The sequence below is a fragment of the Heptranchias perlo genome, chromosome 25 (genome assembly GCF_035084215.1).
Source record: "Heptranchias perlo isolate sHepPer1 chromosome 25, sHepPer1.hap1, whole genome shotgun sequence".
Lineage (NCBI taxonomy): Eukaryota > Metazoa > Chordata > Chondrichthyes > Hexanchiformes > Hexanchidae > Heptranchias > Heptranchias perlo.
In genome coordinates, this window is record NC_090349.1 from 47,916,444 (window position 1) to 47,939,019 (window position 22,576).

At 47.5% G+C, this 22,576-nt stretch overlaps 1 protein-coding gene across 1 annotated transcript in view; it reads right to left on the reverse strand.

Annotated features, from left to right (window-relative positions):
• The window catches only part of LOC137342332 (scavenger receptor class B member 1-like), an 83,833-nt gene that overhangs the window by 17,361 nt on the left and 43,896 nt on the right, over window positions 1–22,576 (reverse strand). The window contains exons 6-9 of the mRNA XM_068006269.1: window positions 10,958–11,053; window positions 10,646–10,761; window positions 8,041–8,207; window positions 7,074–7,192 (exon numbers count right to left, since the gene is read on the reverse strand). Coding sequence (XP_067862370.1) covers window positions 7,074–7,192; window positions 8,041–8,207; window positions 10,646–10,761; window positions 10,958–11,053 — 498 coding nt within the window. The remainder of the gene's footprint in view (window positions 1–7,073; window positions 7,193–8,040; window positions 8,208–10,645; window positions 10,762–10,957; window positions 11,054–22,576) is intronic.

Below are 22,576 nucleotides of genomic sequence, written 5' to 3' on the forward strand. Positions count from 1 at the left end.
CTCACACTTGAGCAGAGCTCACACTCACAACTCACACTGTGACGTGCTCACATTCACAACTTACACTGTGATGTGGCTCACACTCACAACCCGTACTCCAACAGAGCTCACACTCACAACCCGTACTCCGAAAGATCTCACACTCACACTCTCACTCCGACAGGGCTCACACTCTCACTCCGACAGGGCTCACACTCTCACTCCGACAGGGCTCACACTCTCACTCCGACAGGGCTCACACTCTCACTCCGACAGGGCTCACACTCTCACTCCGACAGGGCTCACACTCTCACTCCGACAGGGCTCACACTCTCACTCCGACAGGGCTCACACTCTCACTCCGACAGGGCTCACACTCTCACTCCGACAGGGCTCACACTCTCACTCCGACAGGGCTCACACTCTCACTCCGACAGGGCTCACACTCTCACTCCGACAGGGCTCACACTCTCACTCCGACAGGGCTCACACTCTCACTCCGACAGGGCTCACACTCTCACTCCGACAGGGCTCACACTCTCACTCCGACAGGGCTCACACTCTCACTCCGACAGGGCTCACACTCTCACTCCGACAGGGCTCACACTCTCACTCCGACAGGGCTCACACTCTCACTCCGACAGGGCTCACACTCTCACTCCGACAGGGCTCACACTCTCACTCCGACAGGGCTCACACTCTCACTCCGACAGGGCTCACACTCTCACTCCGACAGGGCTCACACTCTCACTCCGACAGGGCTCACACTCTCACTCCGACAGGGCTCACACTCTCACTCCGACAGGGCTCACACTCTCACTCCGACAGGGCTCACACTCTCACTCCGACAGGGCTCACACTCTCACTCCGACAGGGCTCACACTCTCACTCCGACAGGGCTCACACTCTCACTCCGACAGGGCTCACACTCTCACTCCGACAGGGCTCACACTCTCACTCCGACAGGGCTCACACTCTCACTCAGACAGTGCTCACACTCATAATACGCACTCTGACAGAGCTCACACTTACAACCTGCACTATGGCAGAGCTCACACTCACAATTCACAATAGACATAGCTCACACTCACAACTTGCACTCTGACAGAGCTCACGCTCACAATCCAAACTCCGACAGAGCTCACACATATAATCCGCACTCCAGCAGAGCTCATACTCCCAACATGTACACAGACAGAGCTCACACTCGGACAGAGGTCACACGCGCAAATCGCACTCTGTCAGATCTCAGATTCAAACTTTGCACTGCGATGGAGCTCACACTCACAACTTGCACTCTAACAGAGCTCACTACCTTTACTCTGGCAGGGTTCACACTCACAACTTATTCTCTGATAGAGCTCACACTCACAACTTGCAATAATAGAGCTCACACTCACAACTCTTGCTCTGACAGAGCTCACACTCACAACCTGCAGTACGACAGAGCTCACACTCACAACTCGTACTCCGAGAGTTCACGCTCAGAACTTGCACTGCGACAGGGCTCACACCCTGATAGAGCTCACACTCACAATACGCACTCTGACAAAGCTCACACTTACAACCTGCACTATGGCAGAGCTCACACTCAACTACAATAAGACATAGCTCACACTCACAACTTGCACTCTGACATAGCTTACATTCACATCATACTCTGACAGAGTGCACACGCAAAACTCATACTCCAAATGAGCTCATACTCACAACCCACAATCTGATGGAGCTCACACTCACAACTCACACTCCGATGGAGTTCACACTCACAACCCATACTTGATGGAGCTCACGCTCACAACTCGCAGGCTGACAGAGCTCACACTCGCAACTTGCACTCCAACAGAGCTCACAATCACATTACACACTCCGACAAAGCTCACGCTCACAACTCGCACTCCAACAGAGCTCACAACCCTTACTCTGGCAGGGCTCATACTCACAACTTGCATTGTGACACGGCTCACACTCATAACCCATACTCCGACAGAACTCACACACACAACTAGCACTCTGACAGAACTCACACTCACAATAAGACAGAGTTCACACTCACAACCTGCACTATGACAGAGCTCACACTCAGAGCTCACCCTCAGACAGAGCTCACACTAAGAACCTGCACTACAACAGAGCTCACACTCACACCTTGCAGTGTGACCAAGCTCACACTCACACCTTGCACTTGGATAGAGCTCATGTTCACAAGTTGCACTTGAACAGAGCTCACACTCACAACTTGCACAGCGACAGAGCTCACACTCACAACTCGCACTGTGACAGAGCTCACATTCAACCTGCACTCCGACAGAACTCACACTCGCAACTTGCATTCCAACAGAGCTCACACTCACGACTCGCACTCCAATGGAGCTCACTCTCACAACCCTCCCTTCAGCAGAGGTCACGCTCACAACTTGCAGTCCAACAGAGCTCAGGCTCACAACTTGCATTTGAGCAGAACTCACACTCACACCTTGCTCTCCAATAAAGCTCACACTTACAACTTGTAACAAGACAGAGCACACACCCCAACTCTCAATCTGACACAGCTCACACTCTACTCGCAATAAGACAGAGCACACACTGACAACTTGCACTCGAACAGAGCTCACACTCACAACTCACACAGCGACAGTGCTCACACTCACCACTTGCTCTCTGATAGAGCTCACACTCACAACTTGCAATAAGACAGAGCTCCTCACAATTTGCTCTCTGGTAGAGTTCACACTCACATCCGCACTCCGACAGAGCTCACACACATCTTGCACTGTGACAGAGTCCATGCTCATAACCCATATTCTGACAAAGCTCACACTCACGAGCCAAACACCGATAGAGCTCACACACAGCTTGCTCTCCGATAAAGCTCACACTTGCAACTCGCAATAAGGCAGAGCTCACAATCACAACTTGCACTGTGACAGAGCTCACGCTCACAACCATACCCTGACAAAGCTCATGCTCACAACTTGCACTCTGACAGAGCTCACAACCCTTACTCTGGCAGGGCTCACACTCTGACAGAGCTCACACTCATAACACACACACACCATACCCCAACAGAGCACATACTCACAACTCACACTCCAAATGAGCTCACACTCACAACTCACACTCCGATGGAGCTCACACTCACAACTCACACTCCGATGGAGCTCACATACAACCCATACTCCAACAGAGCTCGCACTCATAACCCGTACACCGACAGAGATCACGCTCACAACTCGCAGTCCGACAGAGCTCACGCTAACAATTCACACTTGAGCAGAGCTCACACTCACAACTCAAACGGAGACAGAGCTCACACCCACAACTTACTCTCTGACAGAGCTCACGCTCACAACTCGCAATAAGACAGAGCTCGGACTCACAACTCTCACTCTGACGCAGCTCACATTCACGACTAGTAGTCCAACAGAGCTCACACTCACAACCTGCAGTATGTAAGGAACCTTACAACACCAGGTTATAGTCCAACAGTTTTATTTGAAAATCACAAGCTTTTGGAGGCTTTCTCCTTCGTCACTCACCTGACGAAGGAGGTAAGCTCCGAAAGCTTGTGATTTTCAAATAAAACTGTTGGACTATAACCTGGTGTTGTAAGGTTCCTTACATTTGTGCACCCCAGTCCATCACCGGCATCTCCACATCAAACCTGCAGTATGACAGAGCTCATATTCACAACCCGTACTCCGACAGAGCTCACACTCACAACTTGCACTTGCGCAGAGCTCACACTCACAACTTGCACTTGCGCAGAGCTCACACTCGCAACTTGCACTTGCGCAGAGCTCACACTCACAACTCATACCCTGATAGAGCTCACACTCACAATATGCAGTCCGACAGAGCTCACAACCCTTACTCTGGCAGGGCTCACACTCACAACCAGCACTACGACAGAGCTCACACTCACAACTCGCTCTCCGACAGATCTCACACTCACAACTCACGCTCCGACAGAGCTCACACTCACAACTCACGCTCCGATAGATCTCACATTCACAACCTGCACTACAACAGAGCTCACGCTCACAACTCATACTCCGACAGAGCTCACGCTCACAACTCATACTCCGACAGAGCTCACGCTCACAACTTGCACTGCGACAAAGCACACACTCACAACTCGCACTCCAACAGAACTTACACTCACAATAAGACACAGCTCACACTCACAACATGCACTAGGACAGAGCTCACACTCACATCTCGCACTCCAACAGAGTTCACAATTACACCTTGCACTGCAATAGAGTTCACACTCATGACTTGCACTCAGACAGAGCTCATGTTCACAATTTGCACTTGAACAGAGCTCATACTCACAACTTGCACAGTGACAGAGCTCACACTCAATTCGCACCGTGACAGAGCACACACTCAACAGACACTCCGATGGAGTTCACTCTCACAACCCACACTCCGATGGAGTTCACTCTCACAACTCATACTCCGACAGAGCTCACACTCACAATCCTTACTCTGACAGAGCTCACACACACAATTCGCACTCTGACAGAGCTCACACTCACAACTTGCACTATGACTAGTAAGGTCTGAAGATCACTCCAGGTTTGGAGGTCATAGTAAGTTTCAGGATGAATGCTGCACGTGGTGACGGGGGGGGGGGAATCGGAGCGGGGTCAGTGGGGGGGAGAATCGGAGCGGGGTCAGTGGGGGGGAGAATCGGAGCGGGGTCAGTGGGGGGGGGGGATTGGAGCGGGGTCAGTGGGGGGGAGAATCGGAGCGGGGTCAGTGGGGGAGAATCAAAGCGGGGTCAGTGGGGAGAATCAGAGCGGGGTCAGTGGGGGGGAGAATCAGAGCGGGGTCAGTGGGGGAGAATCGGAGCGGGGTGAGGGGGGGAGGAATCGGAGCGGGGTGAGGGGGGGAGGAATCGGAGCGGGGTGAGGGGGGAGGAGTATCGGAGCGGGGTCAGTGGGGGGGAATATCGGAGCAGGGTGATGGGGGGGGTGAATCGGAGCGGGGTCAGTGGGGGGGGAATCGGAGCGGGGTCAGTGGGGGGGGAATCGGAGCGAGGGGGGAGGAGTATCGGAGCGGGGTGAGGGGGGAGGAGTATCGGAGCGGGGTGAGGGGGGGAGGAATCGGAGCGGGGTGAGGGGGGAGGAGTATCGGAGCGGGGTGAGGGGGGAGGAGTATCGGAGCAGGGTGAGGGGGGGGAGGAATCGGAGCGGGGTGAGGGGGGAGGAATCGGAGCGGGGTGAGGGGGGGAGGAATCGGAGCGGGGTGAGGGGGGGGAATGCTAACTCGGGCACTGTGGAGCTGTTGGCAGTTCAAGGGAGTGGGAAGCAGCATCATAGAAAGGTTGTAATTAGAGGGGACTGGATAATTAGTGGGATAAAGGACATCCTCTGCAGCCACGCTCGAGAGTCCAGGACATGGACTGCCTACCCGGTGCCTGGATGAGGGATATCTTGAAACAGCTGGAAAGGAACTAGGAAATGGGGGGAAAGAATGAATTGTTATGATGTATGTCAGAGTAGGGAGATGTTCCTGCTGAGGGAGTGTCAGGAGCTTGGCACTAAATTAAAAAGCATGACCTAATAATGGGAAATAAACCGGAGCAGATAAGAGAAGTGAATGTGGGAGGACCTCAAGGGAGTAGTGATCACAATATAATAAGGTTTAAGATAATGGATAAGAGAGATCGATAACACAAAGACCATAGCAATAGACTGGAAAAAAATGAGTACTCCATTAATGAGTCAAACCTCTTATCTTGCTGAACTTTGCCTGATATGGGCCAGTGCGTGATCTTTGACTCTTTGTTATCCATTTCTGTTCTAATATTGAATTTAACTATGTTATCGTCACTATTTCCCAATTGTTTGACTCTCATGTCAGCTAGTTACTCCATTCCAGCTCCATGGAAGCACAGATTGCAGTTCTAGTGGCAAAAGAGAAAATAATAGACGGCACCCAGAGCACTAATTTCCAGATCATGGTGGCCGTCTTGCAGGCTCCTGTCTCTCAGGGTTTTTAGGATCTGATAGTTACCAATAGACTAGCCATCCTGCTGATCAGGTGGGGCCACAGATCCAGGGCCAAGTCAAATGGTAACAACTGGAGTCAACCTGCCAGAGACTGTCTCAGGATAGCAGCAAATGCCACATCTCTGGCCATCCAGCTCACAGCATCACCCCATTGGAATGTAGGATGTGTCAGGCTGCCCACGCATTAGCTCCAGAGATGCAGCCAGCTGTGGCTCCCTCCCATAGTTTTGATCTGGAAATGGGTGGACTAAAAGTGGGCAGATAGGTGTCAGATGAAATTTAATGCAGAGAAATGTAAGGTGATAATTTTGAGATGAATAATGAGAGGAAATATATACTAAGTGGTAAAACTTTAAGGAATACAGGACCAGAGATATTTAGGGGTTCAGATTAGTAAATCTTAAAAGCTATAAAAGAAGCAAATGTGTTCCTAGGTTTTATAAATAGGGGCATCAAGAGCAAAAGCAGAACGGTAAGATTAAACCAGTTCAAATCATTAGTTAGGCTGCAGTTAGAATATTGAATCAGTTTTGTGCACCTTGCTTTAGGAAGAAAGTCAAGGTCATGGAAAGGGTTCTGAAGATTGACTAAGATGATCCCAGGGATGAGAGACTTTAGTTATGAGGAGAAACGAGGGAAACGGAGGAGATTTTTGCATTTGAACAGACAAGGATAAGAGAAGATCCAGTAGAGGGGTTCAAAATTAACTGCTCCGTGCTGGGGCCACATTAACTGCTCCGTGCTGGGGCCACATTAACTGCTCCGTGCTGGGGCCACATTAACTGCTCCGTGCTGGGGCCACATTAACTGCTCCGTGCTGGGGCCACATTAACTGCTCCGTGCTGGGGCCACATTAACTGCTCCGTGCTGGGGCCACATTAACTGCTCCGTGCTGGGGCCACATTAACTGCTCCGTGCTGGGGCTACATTAACTGCTCCGTGCTGGGGCCACATCAACTGCTCTGTGCTGGGGCCACAGTAATTTATCATAAGAGTCATTCTTGAGATGTCTGCCATATTGAAGCTTTTGCTAGTTTTCTTGGTTGGTCTGTTTGTGAAGATTTTACTTACAGGATGGATGTCAATGAAAAGTGCATGATCTTTCTCATTGGGATGTAATCCACCGACAGCCTCCCACAGCACTGGATCAGCATTGTAGAAATGTGGGTGGGAGATGAAGATTTGAGCATCTGAAGATGAAGAATTCACAATAAGCCCAAAATAAACTGCTGTACTTCACAGCTGATTCAAAACTATACATGTGAGACAAAGTATTCACAGTGATAAACTGAAACAGAAACCCATTCCTGTAAAATGATGAAGAAAAGATATTTGGTGAGCATTTGGGCTTACATTGAGGAATGTTGGAACTGACACTCACCAACACCATCATTACCACCATCAAAAGTAAATGCAAAATACCGCGGATGCTGGAAATCTGAAATAAAAACAGAAAATGCTGGAAAAACTCAGCAAGTCAGGCAGCATCTGTGGAGAAAGAAACAGAGTTAATGTTTCAGGTCGATGACCTTTCGTCAGAACTGGAAAATGTTGAAGATAAACAACTTTTAAGCAATTGCAGAACCAGGGAAAGGGGGAAGTGGGGGGGAGAGGAAAGAACAAAAGGGAAGGTCTGTGATAGGGTGGAGGGCAGGAGTGATTAAATGGCAAAAGGGATGATCGTGCAAGGCGGGCGGTAAAGAAACAAAAGATGGGTCTAGAGGAGCTGTAAATGGCAACAGCAGAACAGTTACCAGCACTTGCTGTCCGAAAAGAAGGGAGCAGTGGTAATGTTCTGAAGTTATTGAAATCAATGTTGAGTCCAGAGAGTTGTAAAGTGACTAATCAAAAGATAAGGTGCTGTTCCTCGAGCTTCTGTTGAGTTTCATTAGAACAGTGTAAGAAGCCGAGGACAGAGACCCGTCTCTTACCATCATCAACCACATAAAACCAGATCTCAATGAAAATAGAGGAAAAGTTGAAATATTATTTTCGGTTTTTTATTAATAATGTGCGTTATGTAGGTTCAGATACTCACGTTGTCTGCACGTGCTGACGTTTAGAACCCCAGACTCTCTGCACGGACAGAAGCCTTCATTGGGAGGATACACAGTTCCATTCGCTAACATGGTCTTGGGAGCAATGTACCGGAAAGAAGGTAACCCAAACGTCCAGCCTGATCTCTGGTAAACTAATTCCAAAGATCTGTTTAAATTTGAAAGTAAAATTGCATAAGCATCAATTTTACAAATGCTAAATGAAAGAATTAGGAGCTGTGTTTCCCTATTGGTGCCTGTTAATTGAACAGCACATTTATTGCCACTTATATCATATTAACACAAAGTTATCCAACACCCATGGAAGTGACCATTGCTCAGCAAAATCCACAAAACATTAAACACAGTCAGGTGGGATACCCCACCTTCAATAAACTATTCAAAATCTGCTGGCAGAAAATTGTGTGAACATTTAGCAACACCTTGAAGAAGCCTCCCATTTACCAACATCTGGAAGAAGCCCCCCCCTACTTATGAACATCTGGAAGATGCCCCCATTACCAACATCTGGAAGAAGCCACCCCACTATAAGAAGATAAAGAGGAGGTACTTAAAAAATTGGCAGTGCTCAAAGTAGATAAGTCACCCGGTCCAGATGGGATGCATCCTAGGTTACTGAGGGAAGCAAGGGTGGAAATTGCAGAGGCTCTGGCCACAATCTTCCAATCCTCCTTAGATATGGGGACGGTGCTGGAGGACTGAAGGATTGCAAATGTTAGACCCCTGTTCAAAAAAAGGGGAAATGATAAACCAGGCAATTACAGGCCAGTCAGCCTAACATTGGTCGTGGGGAAACTTTCAGAGACAATAATCTGGGACAAAATTAATTGACATTTGAAAAAGTCTGGGCTAATAAATGAAAGTCAGCATGGATTTGTTAAAGGAAAACTGTGTTTGACTAACTTGATTTGAGTTCTTTGATGAAGTAACAGAGAGGGTTGATGAGGGTAGTGTGTACTTGGACTTTCAAAAGGCATTTGATAAAGTACCACATAATAGACTTGTTAGCAAAATTAAAACCTATGGGATTAAAGGAACAGTGACAGCATAGATACAAAATTGGCTAAGAGAGAAAGCAGACAATAGTGGTGAACGGTTGTTTTTCAGACTGGAGGGAAGTATAGAGTGGTGTTCCCCAGGGGTCAGTATTAGGACCACTGCTCTTTTTGATATATATTAATGACCTGGACTTGGGTATAGAGGGTATAATTTCTAAGTCTGCAGATGACACGAAACTCGGAAATGTAGTAAACAATGTGGAGAATAATAACAGACTTCAGGAGGACGTAGACAGACTGGTGAAATGGGCAGACACATGGCAGATGAAATTTAATGCAGAGGAATGTGAAATGATGCATTTTGGTAGGAAGAATGAAGAGAGGCAATATAAACTAAATGGTACAATTTTAAAGGAGGTGCAGGAACAGAGAGACCTGGGGGCGCACATACACAATATTTGATGGTGACAGGACAAGTTGAGAAGGCTGTTAAAAAGTAGATGGGATCCTGGGCTTAATGAATAGAGGCATAGAGTACAAAATAATACACTGGTTAGGCCCCAGCTGGAGTATTGTGTCCAGTTCTGGGCACCACACTTTAGGAAGGATGTCAAGGCATCAGAGAGGGTGCAGATGAGATTTACTAGAATGGTACCAGGGATGAGGGACTTCAGTTATGTGGAGAGACTGGAGAAGCTGGGCTTGTTCTCCTTACAGCAGGCAAGGTTAAGGGGAGATTTGATAAGAGGTGTTCAAGATCACAATTGGTTTTGCTAGAGTAAATAAGGAGAAACTGTTTCCAGTGGCAGAAGGGTCGGTAATCAGAGGACACAGATTAAAGGTGATTGGCAAAAGAGCCAGAAGCGACATAAGGAAATATTTTTTTATGCAGTGAGTTGTAATGATCTGGAATGCGCTGCCTGAAAGGGTGGTGGAAGCAAATTCAATAGTAACTTTCAAAAGGGAATTGGATAAATATTTTGAAGGGAAAAAATTTACAGGGTTATGGGGAAAGAGCAGGGGAGTGAGACTAATTGAATAGCTCTTTCAAAGAGCCGGCACAGGCATGATGGGCTGAATGGCCTCCTCCTGTGCTGTACCTGCTATGGAAGAAGCCCCCAATTTACCAACATCTGAAAGAAGCCCCCCACTCCTGAAGATCTGGGAGAAGCCCCCCATTTATTGTGAGATGTATGACTATCTTTTTTTTATTTTGCTCAGTGCCTCTGGTTGAGATCAGGAACTGAAGATAGAATCACAACATTTTCCAGTCCCATCTTGTGCCACGTTAGAAACTCTTGCCTCCAAGAAGGAAACTATTTGGAGGGGTTATTTAAGATTCTGCATGTGTGATTAATGTCTGAAGACAGACAAGAAACAGTTCCCATCCCATGATTGGCATCACTAAAGCTCTCCCTTTGGTAAATAGTTAAAACAAGTACTTTTTGACTCCCTCAATTGCATTTCTCTGCTGCCCCCACCTGAACCCCTTTACAATATGAACTAATACCGTTTACCAAGCACTCACTGCATTTACAACCATTACGTGTGTCTCACAAATCTTTGCTGATTACATTTCGATTCGTACCTACAGGCGTCTGGACTAAAAAACTTTAATGTGTCTGATGGATCCATGAATGGAGGCCACATTTCTCCTGCTGTTCCATTTAGCATGTTGCACTGCGCAGAGTGCCAGTAGTTTACCTGGAATGTGAGAAGCGCATTTATAATGAGTCACATTTCATGACATACAAAATAAAGGTTTCAAATATGATGCTTGATCGATATTATCACACAGAAAGATGGAAATACAGAAACCCTGAAGGAGTCGGGGTTCAGCACCCCTCACTGCCATTAGTCTATAAACTGCTCACTCCCCATCCTCAGGAGGTACTGTTACCTTGTTAGCGCCATTCCATGTGTTCACTCTATGGACTTTATTAATGTCATCAACTCCTGTATTAATTGTGAATAATCCAGTGTCTGTGTTGTTCAACTGTAACAGAATCAAAGAGGCCGTTAGATCCTTTACTCCTCACATTAAGGGGCATTTACAGTCAACTTACCATCAGGAAATTAGGATGTATTACTGATCTCTTCACCGCATCTCCCACCTTCAGACACCTTTAGCTGCAGAGTCTCAGGAGGGTGAGCTTACCAAGCCCATCTCCTGGCTCCTGCGTTTACTTTATAATGAGCAATCAGCTGCAGTAAAATGCCCTGCTGAATTCCTGCAACGTACTGCATGTTGCAGGGGTGAATGTCACATGGTGGGCAGCATAGTAGTGTGCATGACCCATGACCTTGCGTCCAGTTGTCACTACGAAGATCATGGTCAGAGTTTGTGGAGGGGGGGCTATGTCAAGCTGGCCTCCTGCAGGAACGGGCTTGCAGGGCTCAGTGACACAAGGGTCATCCTCACCCCGACGAAGAAACGTTCAGTAGCTTTACCTTGATGGGGGAGAGCCATCTTATCGGAGCCAGTAGCCAAAGAACAATATACAAGTAGCTTCTAATTATTCTCACCATCACTAATACTCCTTTTACCGTGATTGGATTGCTGCCTTCTGACCTACACTAGGAGATACATAACCTGACCTCCAACAGCCAGCAATGAGAACCCAAAGTTTTTGTGGGTCTTATTTTTTCCAATTCATTCTTGAGATGTGGGCGTCGCTGGCGAGGCCGGCATTTATTGCCCATCCCTAGTTGCTCCTTGAGAAGGTGGTGGTGAGCCGCCTTCTTCTTGAATCACTGCAGTCCGTGTGGTGAAGGTTCTCCCACAGTACTGTTAGGTAGGGAGTTCCAGGACTTTGACCCAGCGACGATGAAGGAACGGCCGATATATTTCCAAGTCAGGATGGTGTGTGACTTGGATGGGAATGTGCAGGTGGTGGTGTTCCCATGCATATGCTGGCTTTGTCCTTCTACGTAGTAGAGGTCGCAGGTTTGGCGAGTTGCTGCAGTGCATCCTGTGGATGGTGCACACTGCAGCCTCGGTGCGTCAATGGTGAAGAGAGTGAATGTTTAGGCTGGTGGATGGGGTGCCAATCAAGTGGGCTGCTTTGTTCTGGATGGTGTCGAGCTTCTTGAGTGTTGTTGGAACTGCACTCATCCAGGCAAGTGGAGAGTATTCCATCACACTCCTGACTTGTGCCTTGTAGATGGTGGAAAGGCTTTGGGGAGTCAGGAGGTGAGTCACTCGCCGCAGAATACCCAGCCTCTAACCTGCTCTCGTAGCCACAGTATTTATATGGCTGGTCCAGTTAAGTTTCTGGTCAATGGTGACCCTCAGGATGTTGATGATGGGGTATTCGGCGATGGTAATGCCATTGACTGTCAAGGGGAGGTAGTTAGACCCTCTCTTGTTGGAGATGGTCATTGCCTGGCACTTGTGTGGCATGAATGTTACTTGCCACTTATCAGCCCAAGCCTGGATGTTGTCCAGGTCTTGCTGCATGTGGGCACGGACTGCTTCATTATTTGAGGGGTTGTGAATGGAACTGAACACTGTGCAATCATCAGCAAACATCCCCATTTCTGACCTTATGATGGAGGGAAGGTCATTGATGAAGCAGCTGAAGATGGTTGGGCCTAGGACACTGCCCTGAGGAACTCCTGCAGCAATGTCCTGGGGCTGAGATGATTGGCCTCCAACAACCATCTTCCTTTGTGCCAGGTATGACTCCAGCCACTGGAGAGTTTTCCCCCTGATTCCCATTGACTTCAATTTTACTAGGGCTCCTTGGTGCCACACTCGGTCAAATGCTGCCTTGATGTCATGGGCAGTCACTCTCACCTCACCTCTGGAATTCAGCTCTTTTGTCCATATTTGGACCAAGGCTGTAATGAGGTCTGGAGCCGAATGGTCCTGGCAGAACCCAAACTGAGCATCGGTGAGCAGGTTATTGGTGAGTAAGTGCTGCTTGATAGCTCTGTGGACAACACCTTCTATCACTTTGCTGATGATTGAGAGTGGACTGATGGGGCGGTAATTGGCCGGATTGGATTTGTCCTGCTTTTTGTGGCCAGGACACACCTGGGCAATTTTCCACATTGGCGGGTAGATGCCAGTGTTGTAGCTGCACTGGAACAGCTTGGCTAGAGGCGCAGCTAGTTCTGGAGCACAAGTCTTGAGCACTACTGCTGGGATCTTGTCGGGGCCCATAGCCTTTGCTGTATCCAGTGCATTCAGCTGTTTCTTGATATCACGTGGAGTGAATCGAATTGGCTAAAAACTGGCTTCTGTGATGGTGGGGATCTCGGGAGGAGGCCGAGATGGATTATCCACTCGGCACTTCTGGCTGAAGATGGTTGCAAACGCTTCAGCCTTGTCTTTTGCACTCACGTGCTGGACTCTGCCATCATTGAGGATGGGGATGGTCACGGAGCCTCCCCCTCCCATTGGTTGTTTAATTGTCCACCACCGGTGGATGTGGCAGGACTGCAGAGCTTTGACCTAATCCGTTGGTTGTGGAATCGCTTCGCTCTGTCTGTAGCATGTTGCTTCCGCTGCTTAGCTTTGCGTGTAGTCCTGTGTTGTCGTTTCACTAGGTTGGCACCTCATGTTCGGGTATGCCTGGTGTTGCTCCCAGCATGCTCTTCTACACTCCTCATTGAACCAGGGTTGGTCGTCTTGCTTGGTGGTGATGGATGAGTGAGGAATATGCCGGGCCATGTCATTACAGATTGTGGTGAAATACAATTCTGCTGCTGCTGATGGCCCACAGCGCCTCATGGAGCGGCCTGAAGGCAGAGCATAAAAGGAGAGTCTGGAGGTGGAGGAGTGGGACTAGCTGGACTGCTCTTGCAGAGAGCCGGCATGGACTCGATTGGCCTAATGACCTCCTTCCGTGCTGTAACCATTCTATGTTTCTATGGTTCAAGGTAAGGGAGCAAGAGGAGAGGCCTGGGAGCGCAGCATAACAGAAGCGGAGGCCCGCGATTGAGAGGAGAGGCCTGGGAGCGAAAGGAGAGGCCTGGGAGCGCAGCATAACAGAAGCGGAGGCCTGAGATTGAGAGGAGAGGCCTGGGAGCGAAAGGAGAGGCCTGGGAGCGCAGCATAACAGAAGCGGAGGCCTGAGATTGAGAGGAGAGGGAACAGCCCATTAAAGAGGCAGGAGTCGGAGGCGTAGAGAGCGGCAGCAGAGGAGCCCATGCGTCAAGTAAAAAAACATCTAAGGTGATGTCAGCACAAGGGAAGGAACTGATTGGTGAGTAGCTGGTGAGTGTTTTGGGTTTTTTTTGTCCAGATCAGGAACAAGTCTTAAGTTTATTTCTGGTACATTTAGTTAGTAGTCTAATAAATCGAGGCATAGCAGGGCACCTCAGTCCCGTCAAATGCACATCCTGAGCCATGTGGGAACTCCAGGACGCTTCCCGTGTCCTGGACGGCCACAGGTGCAGGAAGTGTCGTCAGCTGGAGGAGCTCGAGCTCCAGATTTCGGACCTTAAGCAGTGGCTGGCATCACTGCAGTGCATCCGCGAGGCTGAGAGCTACGTGGATAGCACGTTTCAGAAGGTGGTCACCCCACAGCTAAGAGAGTGCAGGCAGAGAGGGACAGGGTGACCGCGAGATGGACAATGAGAATCAGGCAGGTAGTGCAGGAATCCCCTGAGTGTATCTCGCTCTCTAACCGGTATTCAGTTCATACTGGTGAAGGTGATGGTTCCTCTGGGGAGTGCAGCCAGAGTCAAGTCCACGGCACCACGGGTGGCTCAGATGTAAGCAATAGTGATGGGGATTCTATAGTTAGGGGAGCAGACAGGTGTTTCTGCAGCGGCAGATGCGATTCCAGGATGGTATATTGCCTCCCTGGTGCTAGGGTCAAGGATGTCACTGAGCGGCTGCAGAAGGTTCTGGAAGGGGGGGAGGGGTGAACAGCCGGAGGTCATGGTCCATATTGGTACCAACAACATAGGTAGAAAGAGGGATGAGGTCTAGCAGGTAGATTTTAAGGAGCTAGGAAAGAGATTAATAAGCAGGACCTCAAAGGTAGTAATCTCCGGATTACTCCCGGTGCCATGCGCTAGTGAGTATAGAAATAGGAGAGTAGTGCAGATAAATGCGTGGCTGGAGAGATGGTGCAGGAGGGAGGGCTTTAGATTCCTGAGGCATTGGCATAGTTCTGGGGGAGGTGGGACCTGTACAGGCCGGACAGGTTGCACCTCAACAGGGCCGGGACCAATATCTTCGCAGGAAGGTTTGCTAGTGCTTTTGGGGAGGGTTTAAACTAACTTGGGGATGGGAACCGGAGCGTAGATTCAGAAGGGAGAGAAGCAGAGCTGGAAATGGAAGGCAGAAAATTAGTGAGTTTGGAAGGCAGAGGAAACAAAGGCTAGAAAAGTGGTAGTGATTAATGGTATTTACTTCAATGCAAGGAATCTAGTGAATAAGGCAGATGAGTTGAGGGCACAAATGGACACGTGGCAGTATGATATCTTAGCTATTACAGAAACATGGTTTAAAGGGCAGGAATGGCAGCTCAACATTCCTGGTTACAGTGTTTTCAGACGAGACAGAGAGGGGGATAAAAAAAAGGAGGGGTTGTGGCAATAAAGAAACAATTACAGCTGTGAGGAGGGATGATATGTTAGAAGGATCATCACATAAGGTCATATGGGCTGAACTGAAGAACAAAAAAGGGGCAGTCACACTGCTGGGAGTGACTATTGACCCCCAAATAGTCAGAGGGAGATAGAAGAGCAAATATGTAGGCAAATTTCTGAGAAGTGGAAAAACAATAGGGCAGCAATAGTGGGGGATTTCAACAACCCGAATATTAACTGGGATAGAATCAGTGTAAAAGGTACAGAGAGTGCAGAATTCTTAAAATACATTCAGGAGAACTTTTTTAGCCTGTACGTAGCAAGCCCAACAAGAGATGGGGCAGTTCTGGACTTAGTTTTAGGGAATGAAGCTGGGCAGGTGGAAGGAGTATCAGTGGGAGAGCATTTTGGTGGTAGTGATAATAATTCAGTTGGGTTTATGAAAAAGGACAAAGATAGACCAGGGGTAAAAGTTCCCAATTGAGGAAAGGACAATTTTACTAAGCTGAGATGTGATTTAGCAAAAGTGGACTGGAAACAGCTACTTGAAGGTAAATCAGTGTCAGAGCAATGGGAGCCATTCAAGGAGGAGATAGTGAGGGATCAGAGCAAATATGTTCCCACAAAGAATAATGGTGGGACTCCCAAATCTAGAGCCCCCTAGATGATAAGGAGCATACAGGGTAGGATAAGGCAGAAAAGGGAACCTTGTGTTAGACACAGAGAGCTCGATACTGCAGAAAACCTAGAGGAGTATAGAAACTGCAGGGGTGAAATTAAAAAGAAAATTAGGAAAGCAAAGAGGGGGCATGAAGAAAGATTGGCAAGTAAAATCAAGGAAAACTGAAAGATATTTTATAAATAGATAAAGAGCAAGAGGATAACTAAGGGAAGTGTAGGGCCTATTAGAGACCAAAAAGGGGTGATCTGATTGAAGTTTATAAGATATTAAGGGGAACAGATAGGGTGGATAGAGAGAAACTATTTCCGCTGGTTGGGGATTTTAGGAGTAGGGGGCACAGTCTAAAAATTAGAGCCAAACCTTTCAGGAGCGAGATTAGAAAACATTTCTACACAGAAAGAGTGGTAGAAGTTTGGAACTCTCTTCTGCAAACGGCAATTGATACTAGCTCAATTGCTAAATTTAAATCTGAGATCGATAGCTTTTTGGCAACCAAAGGTATTAAGGGATATGGGCCAAAGGCAGGTATATGGAGTTAGATCACAGATCAGCCATGATCTTATCAAATGGCGGAGCAGGCACGAGGGGCTGAATGGCCTACTCCTGTTCCTATGTTCCTATAAAAAGGTAACCTATGAGTGGAGACGGAAGATGTGGGTCTTAATGAATACTTTGCGTCCGTCTTCACAAAAGAGGGGGACGATGCAGAGATTGTTGTTAAGGAGGAGGAATGCGAAATATTGGATGTGATAAACATAGTGAGAGAGAAAATATTAAGGGGATTAGCATATTTGAAAGTAGATAAATTGCCACGCCTGGATGAAATGTATCCCAGGCTGTTAAGAGAAGCAAAGGAGGAAATAGCAGAGGCTCTGACCATCATTTTCCAATCCTCTCTGGCTACAGGCGTGGTGCTGGAGGATTGGAGGACTGCTAATGTTGTACTGTTGTTTAAAACAGGAAAAAGGGACAGACCAAGTAATTATAGGCCAGTCAGCCTAACCTCGGTGGTCGGCAAATTATTGGAAAAAATTCTGAGGGGCAGTATTAATCGTCATTTAAAAAGGCACGCATTAATCAAGGGCAGTCAGCATGGATTTGTTAAGGGAAGGTCGTGTCTGACTAACCTGATTGAATTTTTTGAGGTGGTAACAAGGAGGGTCGATAGGGTAGTGCGTTTGATGTAGTGTACATGGATTTTAGCAAGGCTTTTGACAAGATCCCACATGGCAGACTGGTTAGAAAAGTAAAAACCCATGGGAAAGTGGCAAGTTGGATCCAGAATTCGCTCAGTGGCAGGAAGCAAAGGGTAATGGTCGACGGGTGTTTTTGCGACTGGAAGGCTGTTTCCAGTGGGGTTCCACAGGGCTCAGTACTAGGTCCCTTGCTTTTTATGGTATATATCAGTGATTTAGACTTAAATGTAGGGGCCATGATTAAGAAGTTTGCAGATGATACAAAGGTTGGCAGTGTGGTTGATAGTGAGGAAGAAAGCTGTAGACTGCAGGAAGATATCGATGGACTGGTCAGGTGGGCAGAAAAGTGGTGAATGGAATTCAATCCGGAGAAGTGTGAGGTAATGCATTTGGGGAGAGCAAACAAGGCAAGGGAATACACAATAAATGGGAGGATACTGAGAGGTGTAGAGGAAGTGAGGGACCTTGGAGTGCATGTCCACAGATCCCTGAAGGTAGCAGAACAGGTAGATGAGGTGGTTAAGAAGGCATACGGGATACTTTCCTTTATTAGCCGAGGCATAGAATATAACAGCAGGGAGGTTATGCTGGAACTGTATAAAACACTAGTTAGGCCACAGCTAGAGTCCTGCGAACAGTTCTGGTCACCACATTACAGGAAAGATGTGATTGCACTAGAGAGGGTACAGAGGAGATTAACGAGGATGTTGCTAGGACTGGAGAATTTTAGCTATGAGGAAAGATTGGATAGACTGGGGTTGTTTTCTTTGGAGCAGAGGAGGCTGAGGGGAGATTTAATTGAGGTGTATGAAATTATGATGGGCCTAGATAGAGTGGATAGGGAGGACCTATTTACTTTAGCAGAGGGATCAATAAGGGATTTCAACTACCCCAATATTAACTGGAATACAATCAGTGTAAAAGGTGTAGAGGGCACAAAATTCTTAAATTGCATTCAGGAGAATTTTTTAGTCAGTACGTAGCAAGCCCAACAAGAGAGGGGGCAGTTCTGGATTTAGTTTTAGAGAACGAAGCTGGGCAGGTGGAAGGAGTATCAGTGGGAGAGCATTTTGGTGGTAGTGATCAAAGTTCAGTTAGATTTAGCGTAGTTATGGAAAAGGATAAAGATAGAACAGGAGTTAAAGTTCTCAATTGGGGAAAGGCCAATTTTACTAAGCTGAGAAGTGATTTAGCAAAAATGGACTGGAAACAGCTACTTGAAGGTAAATCAGTGTCAGAGCAGTGGGAGACATTCAAGGGGGAGATTCAAGGGGTGCAGAGTAAACATGTTCCCACAAAGAAAAAGGGTGGGACTGCCAAATCTAGAGCCCCCTGGACATCAAGGAGCATACAGGGTAAGATAAGGCAGAAAAGGGAAGCTTACGTCAGACACTGAGAGCTCAATACTGCAGAAAGCCTAGAGGAGTATAGAAAGTGCAGGGGTGAAATTAAAAAGGAAATTAGGAAAGCAAAGAGAGGGCATGAAAAAACATTGGCAAGTAAAATCAAAGAAAACCCAAAGATGTTTTATAAATATATTAAGAGCATGAGGATAACTAAAGAAAGAGTAGGGCGTATTCGAGGCCAAAAGTGTGGAGGCGGAAGATGTGGGTATGGTTCTTAATGAATTCTTTGCGTCTGTTTTCACAAAAGAGAGGGACGATGCAGAGATTGTAGTTAAGGAGGAGGAGTGTGAACTATTCAATGGGATAAACATAGTGAGAGAGGAAGTATTAAGGGGATTAGCATCTTTGAAAGTAGATAAATCACCAGGCCCGGATGAAATGTATCCCAGGCTGTTAAAAGAAGCAAGGGAGGAAATAGCGGAGGCTCTGACCATCATTTTCCAATCTTCCCTGGCTACAGGCATGGTGCCGGAGGATTGGAGGACTGCTAATGTTGTACAGTTGTTTGAAAAGGGAGAAAGGGATAGATCAAGTAATTACAGATCAGTCACTCTAACCTCGATGGTGGGCAAATTATTTGAATCAATTCTGAGGGACAGGATAAACCCTCATTTAGAAAGGCACAGATTAATCAAGGACAGTCAGCATGGAATTGTTAAGGGAAGGTCGTGTCTGACTAACATGATTGAATTTTTTAAGGAGATAGCAAGGAGGGTCGATGAGGGTTTGATGTGGTCTACATGGATTTTCACAAGGCTTTTGACAAGGTCCCGCATGGCAGACTGGTCAAAAAAGTGCAAGCCCATGGGATCCAAGGGAAAGTGGCAAGTTGGATCCAGAATTGGTTCAGTGGCAGGAAGCAAAGGGTAATGGTCGACGGGTGTTTTTGTGACTGGAAGGCTGTTTCCAGTGGGGTTCCACAGGGCTCAGTACCAGGTCCCTTGCTTTTTGTGATATATATTATTGATTTGGACTTAAATATAGGGGGCATGATTAAGAAGTCTGCAGATGATACAAAAATTTGCCATGTGGTTGATAGTGAGGAGGAAAGCTGTAGATTGCAGGATGATATCAATGGATTGGTCAGGTGGGCAGAAAAACGGCAAATGGAATTCAATCTGGAGAAGTGTGAGGTAATGCATTTGGGGAGGGCAAACAAGGCAAGGGAGTACACAATAAATGGGAGGATACTGAGAGGTGTAGAGGAAGTGAGGGACCTTGGAGTGCATGTCTACAGATCCCTGAAGTTAGCAGGACAGGTAGATGAGGTGGTTAAGAAGGCATACGGGATACTTTCCTTTATTAGCCAAGGCATAGAATATAAGAGCAGGGAGGTTTTGCTGGAACTGTATAAAACACTAGTTAGGCCACTGCTACAGTATTGAATACAGTTCTGGTCACCACATTACAGGAAGGACGTAATTGCACTAGAGAGGGTACAGAGGAGATTTACGAGGATGTTGCCAGGACTGGAGAATTTTAGCTATGAGGAAAGATTGGATAGGCTGGGATTGTTTTCTTTGGAACAGAGGAGGCTGAGGGGTGATTTAATTGAGGTGTACAAAATTATCAAGAGCCTAGATAGAGTGGATAGGGAGGACCTATTTCCCTTAGCAGAGAGGTCAATAACCAGGGGGCATAGATTTAAAGTGATTGGTAGAAGGACTGGACGGGAGCTGAGGAAAATGTTTTTCACCCAGAGGGTGGTGGGGGTCTGGAACTCACTGCCTGAAAGGGTGGTAGAGGCAGAAACCCTCAACTCATTTAAAAAGTACTTGGATGTGCACTTGAAGTGCCGTAATCTACAAGGCTATGGACCAAGAGCTGGAAAGTGGGATTAGGCTGGATAGCTCTTTTTTGGCCGGATGGGCCGAATGGCTTCTTTCTGTGCCGTAAATTTCTGTGATTCTATGAATGACCAGTTTTGAGCTGCTTGATCTGTTCTTAATCTATCCCATTTAGCATGGCGGTAGTGCCACACGACATGATGGAGAGTGTCCTCAGTGTGAAGTTGGGACTTGGTCTCCACAAGGACTGTGCAATGGGGGTCACTCCTACCAATACTGTCATGGACAGAAGGATCTGTGACAGGTAGTTTGGTGAGGATGACGTCAAGTAGGTTTTTCCCTCATGTTGGTTCTCTCACCACCTGCCACAGGCCCAGTCCGGTAGCAATGTCCTTCAGGACTCCACCAGCTTGGTCAGTGGTGGTACTACCGAGCCAATCTTGGTGATGGACATTGAAGACCCTCACCCAGAGTATATTCTGTGCCTTTGCTATGCTCAGTTTTTCCTCCAAGTGATGTTCAACATGGGGGAGGACTGATCCATCGGCTGAGGGAGGTCAGTAGGTGGTAATCAGCAGGAGATTTCGTTCCCCATGTTTGACCTGATGCCATGAGACTTCGCTGGGTCCAGAGGCAATGTTGGGGGACGTTGAATATTTCAATGTTGGGGACGCCCAGGGCCACGCCCACTGTGCCCCCATCTCTCGTGGGTCTGTCCAGCCGGTGGGACAGGACATACCCAGGGATGGTGATGGAGGAGTTGGGCCATTGGCTGATAGAAATGAGTCTGTGAGTATGACTATGTCGGGCTGTTGCTTCACTAGTCTGTGGGACAGCTCTCCCTACTTTAGCCCCAGTCCCCAGATGTTAACGAGGGGGCTTTGCCAGGTCGAATGGGCTGGGACTTCATTGTATCCTTATCCGATGCTTCGGTGCCAGCCAAGTGGTCCATCCCGTTTTATTCTTTATAGCGGTTTGATACTGAGTGTCTTTCTCGGCCACTTCAGAGGGCAGTTCAGAGTCAACCACGTTGGTGTGAGGACTGGGGTCACAAATCGGCCAGACTAGGTAAGTTCGGCAGGTTTCCTTCCCTAAAGTGAACCGATTGGATTTTTATGACAATCCGACAGCATCATGGTCACTTTTACTGAAACCAGATTTTTATTTCCAAATTTTTTAAACTGAATTCAAATTCCCCAACTGCCATGGTGAGATTTGAACTCACGTTCTCTGGATTATTAGTCTAGGCCTAGATTACTGGTCCCGTAACAGAACCACAAAATGATCGTACCCCTTTGAGTGGATATCTGTGGGTCAGTATTAGGAGGGTTTTGAGGTGTTCACCAACTTTGTCCACTGTCCTGAATTGCAGGCTCTGGAGGGGAGTCCTGTTAACGGTGGTTTACTCGAGCGGTCTTCGACCTCAATCAGCTACTTTGTGGTTCTCTTTTGGGGAAAGTGGGAACTGGTGAAGAGACTGAAGAATAGATAGAAACATTAAGTAAAACTGAATTCATGGCAGCATTTGAACTCACGTTCTCTGGATTATTAGTCCAGTATGAGACCAGTCCTCTGAGGAACTGCCTGTCTCAGTCAGTCCAGTGCATGTACCGATGTAAAATAGTGAATTGACACAACACACTTGTACAGAACAGGTTCTGGCTCATTTCCCAGGCCTCCTACAATGTTCTCAGTCTCACCAAATCCCATTTTTTAATTCACTAGAGGGATTGAAATAAATACACAGATGGAGGAGCCTCAGCCCTTGTCTAACAGGTACGAGGTACTTACTACCTGTGTGGATGAGAACAAAGACTGCAGGGAGGATGGGCAAACTGACCACGGCACTGTAGTACAAGAGGCCATTCAAGTGGGGGGAGTAAAAAGGAATGTAGAGTG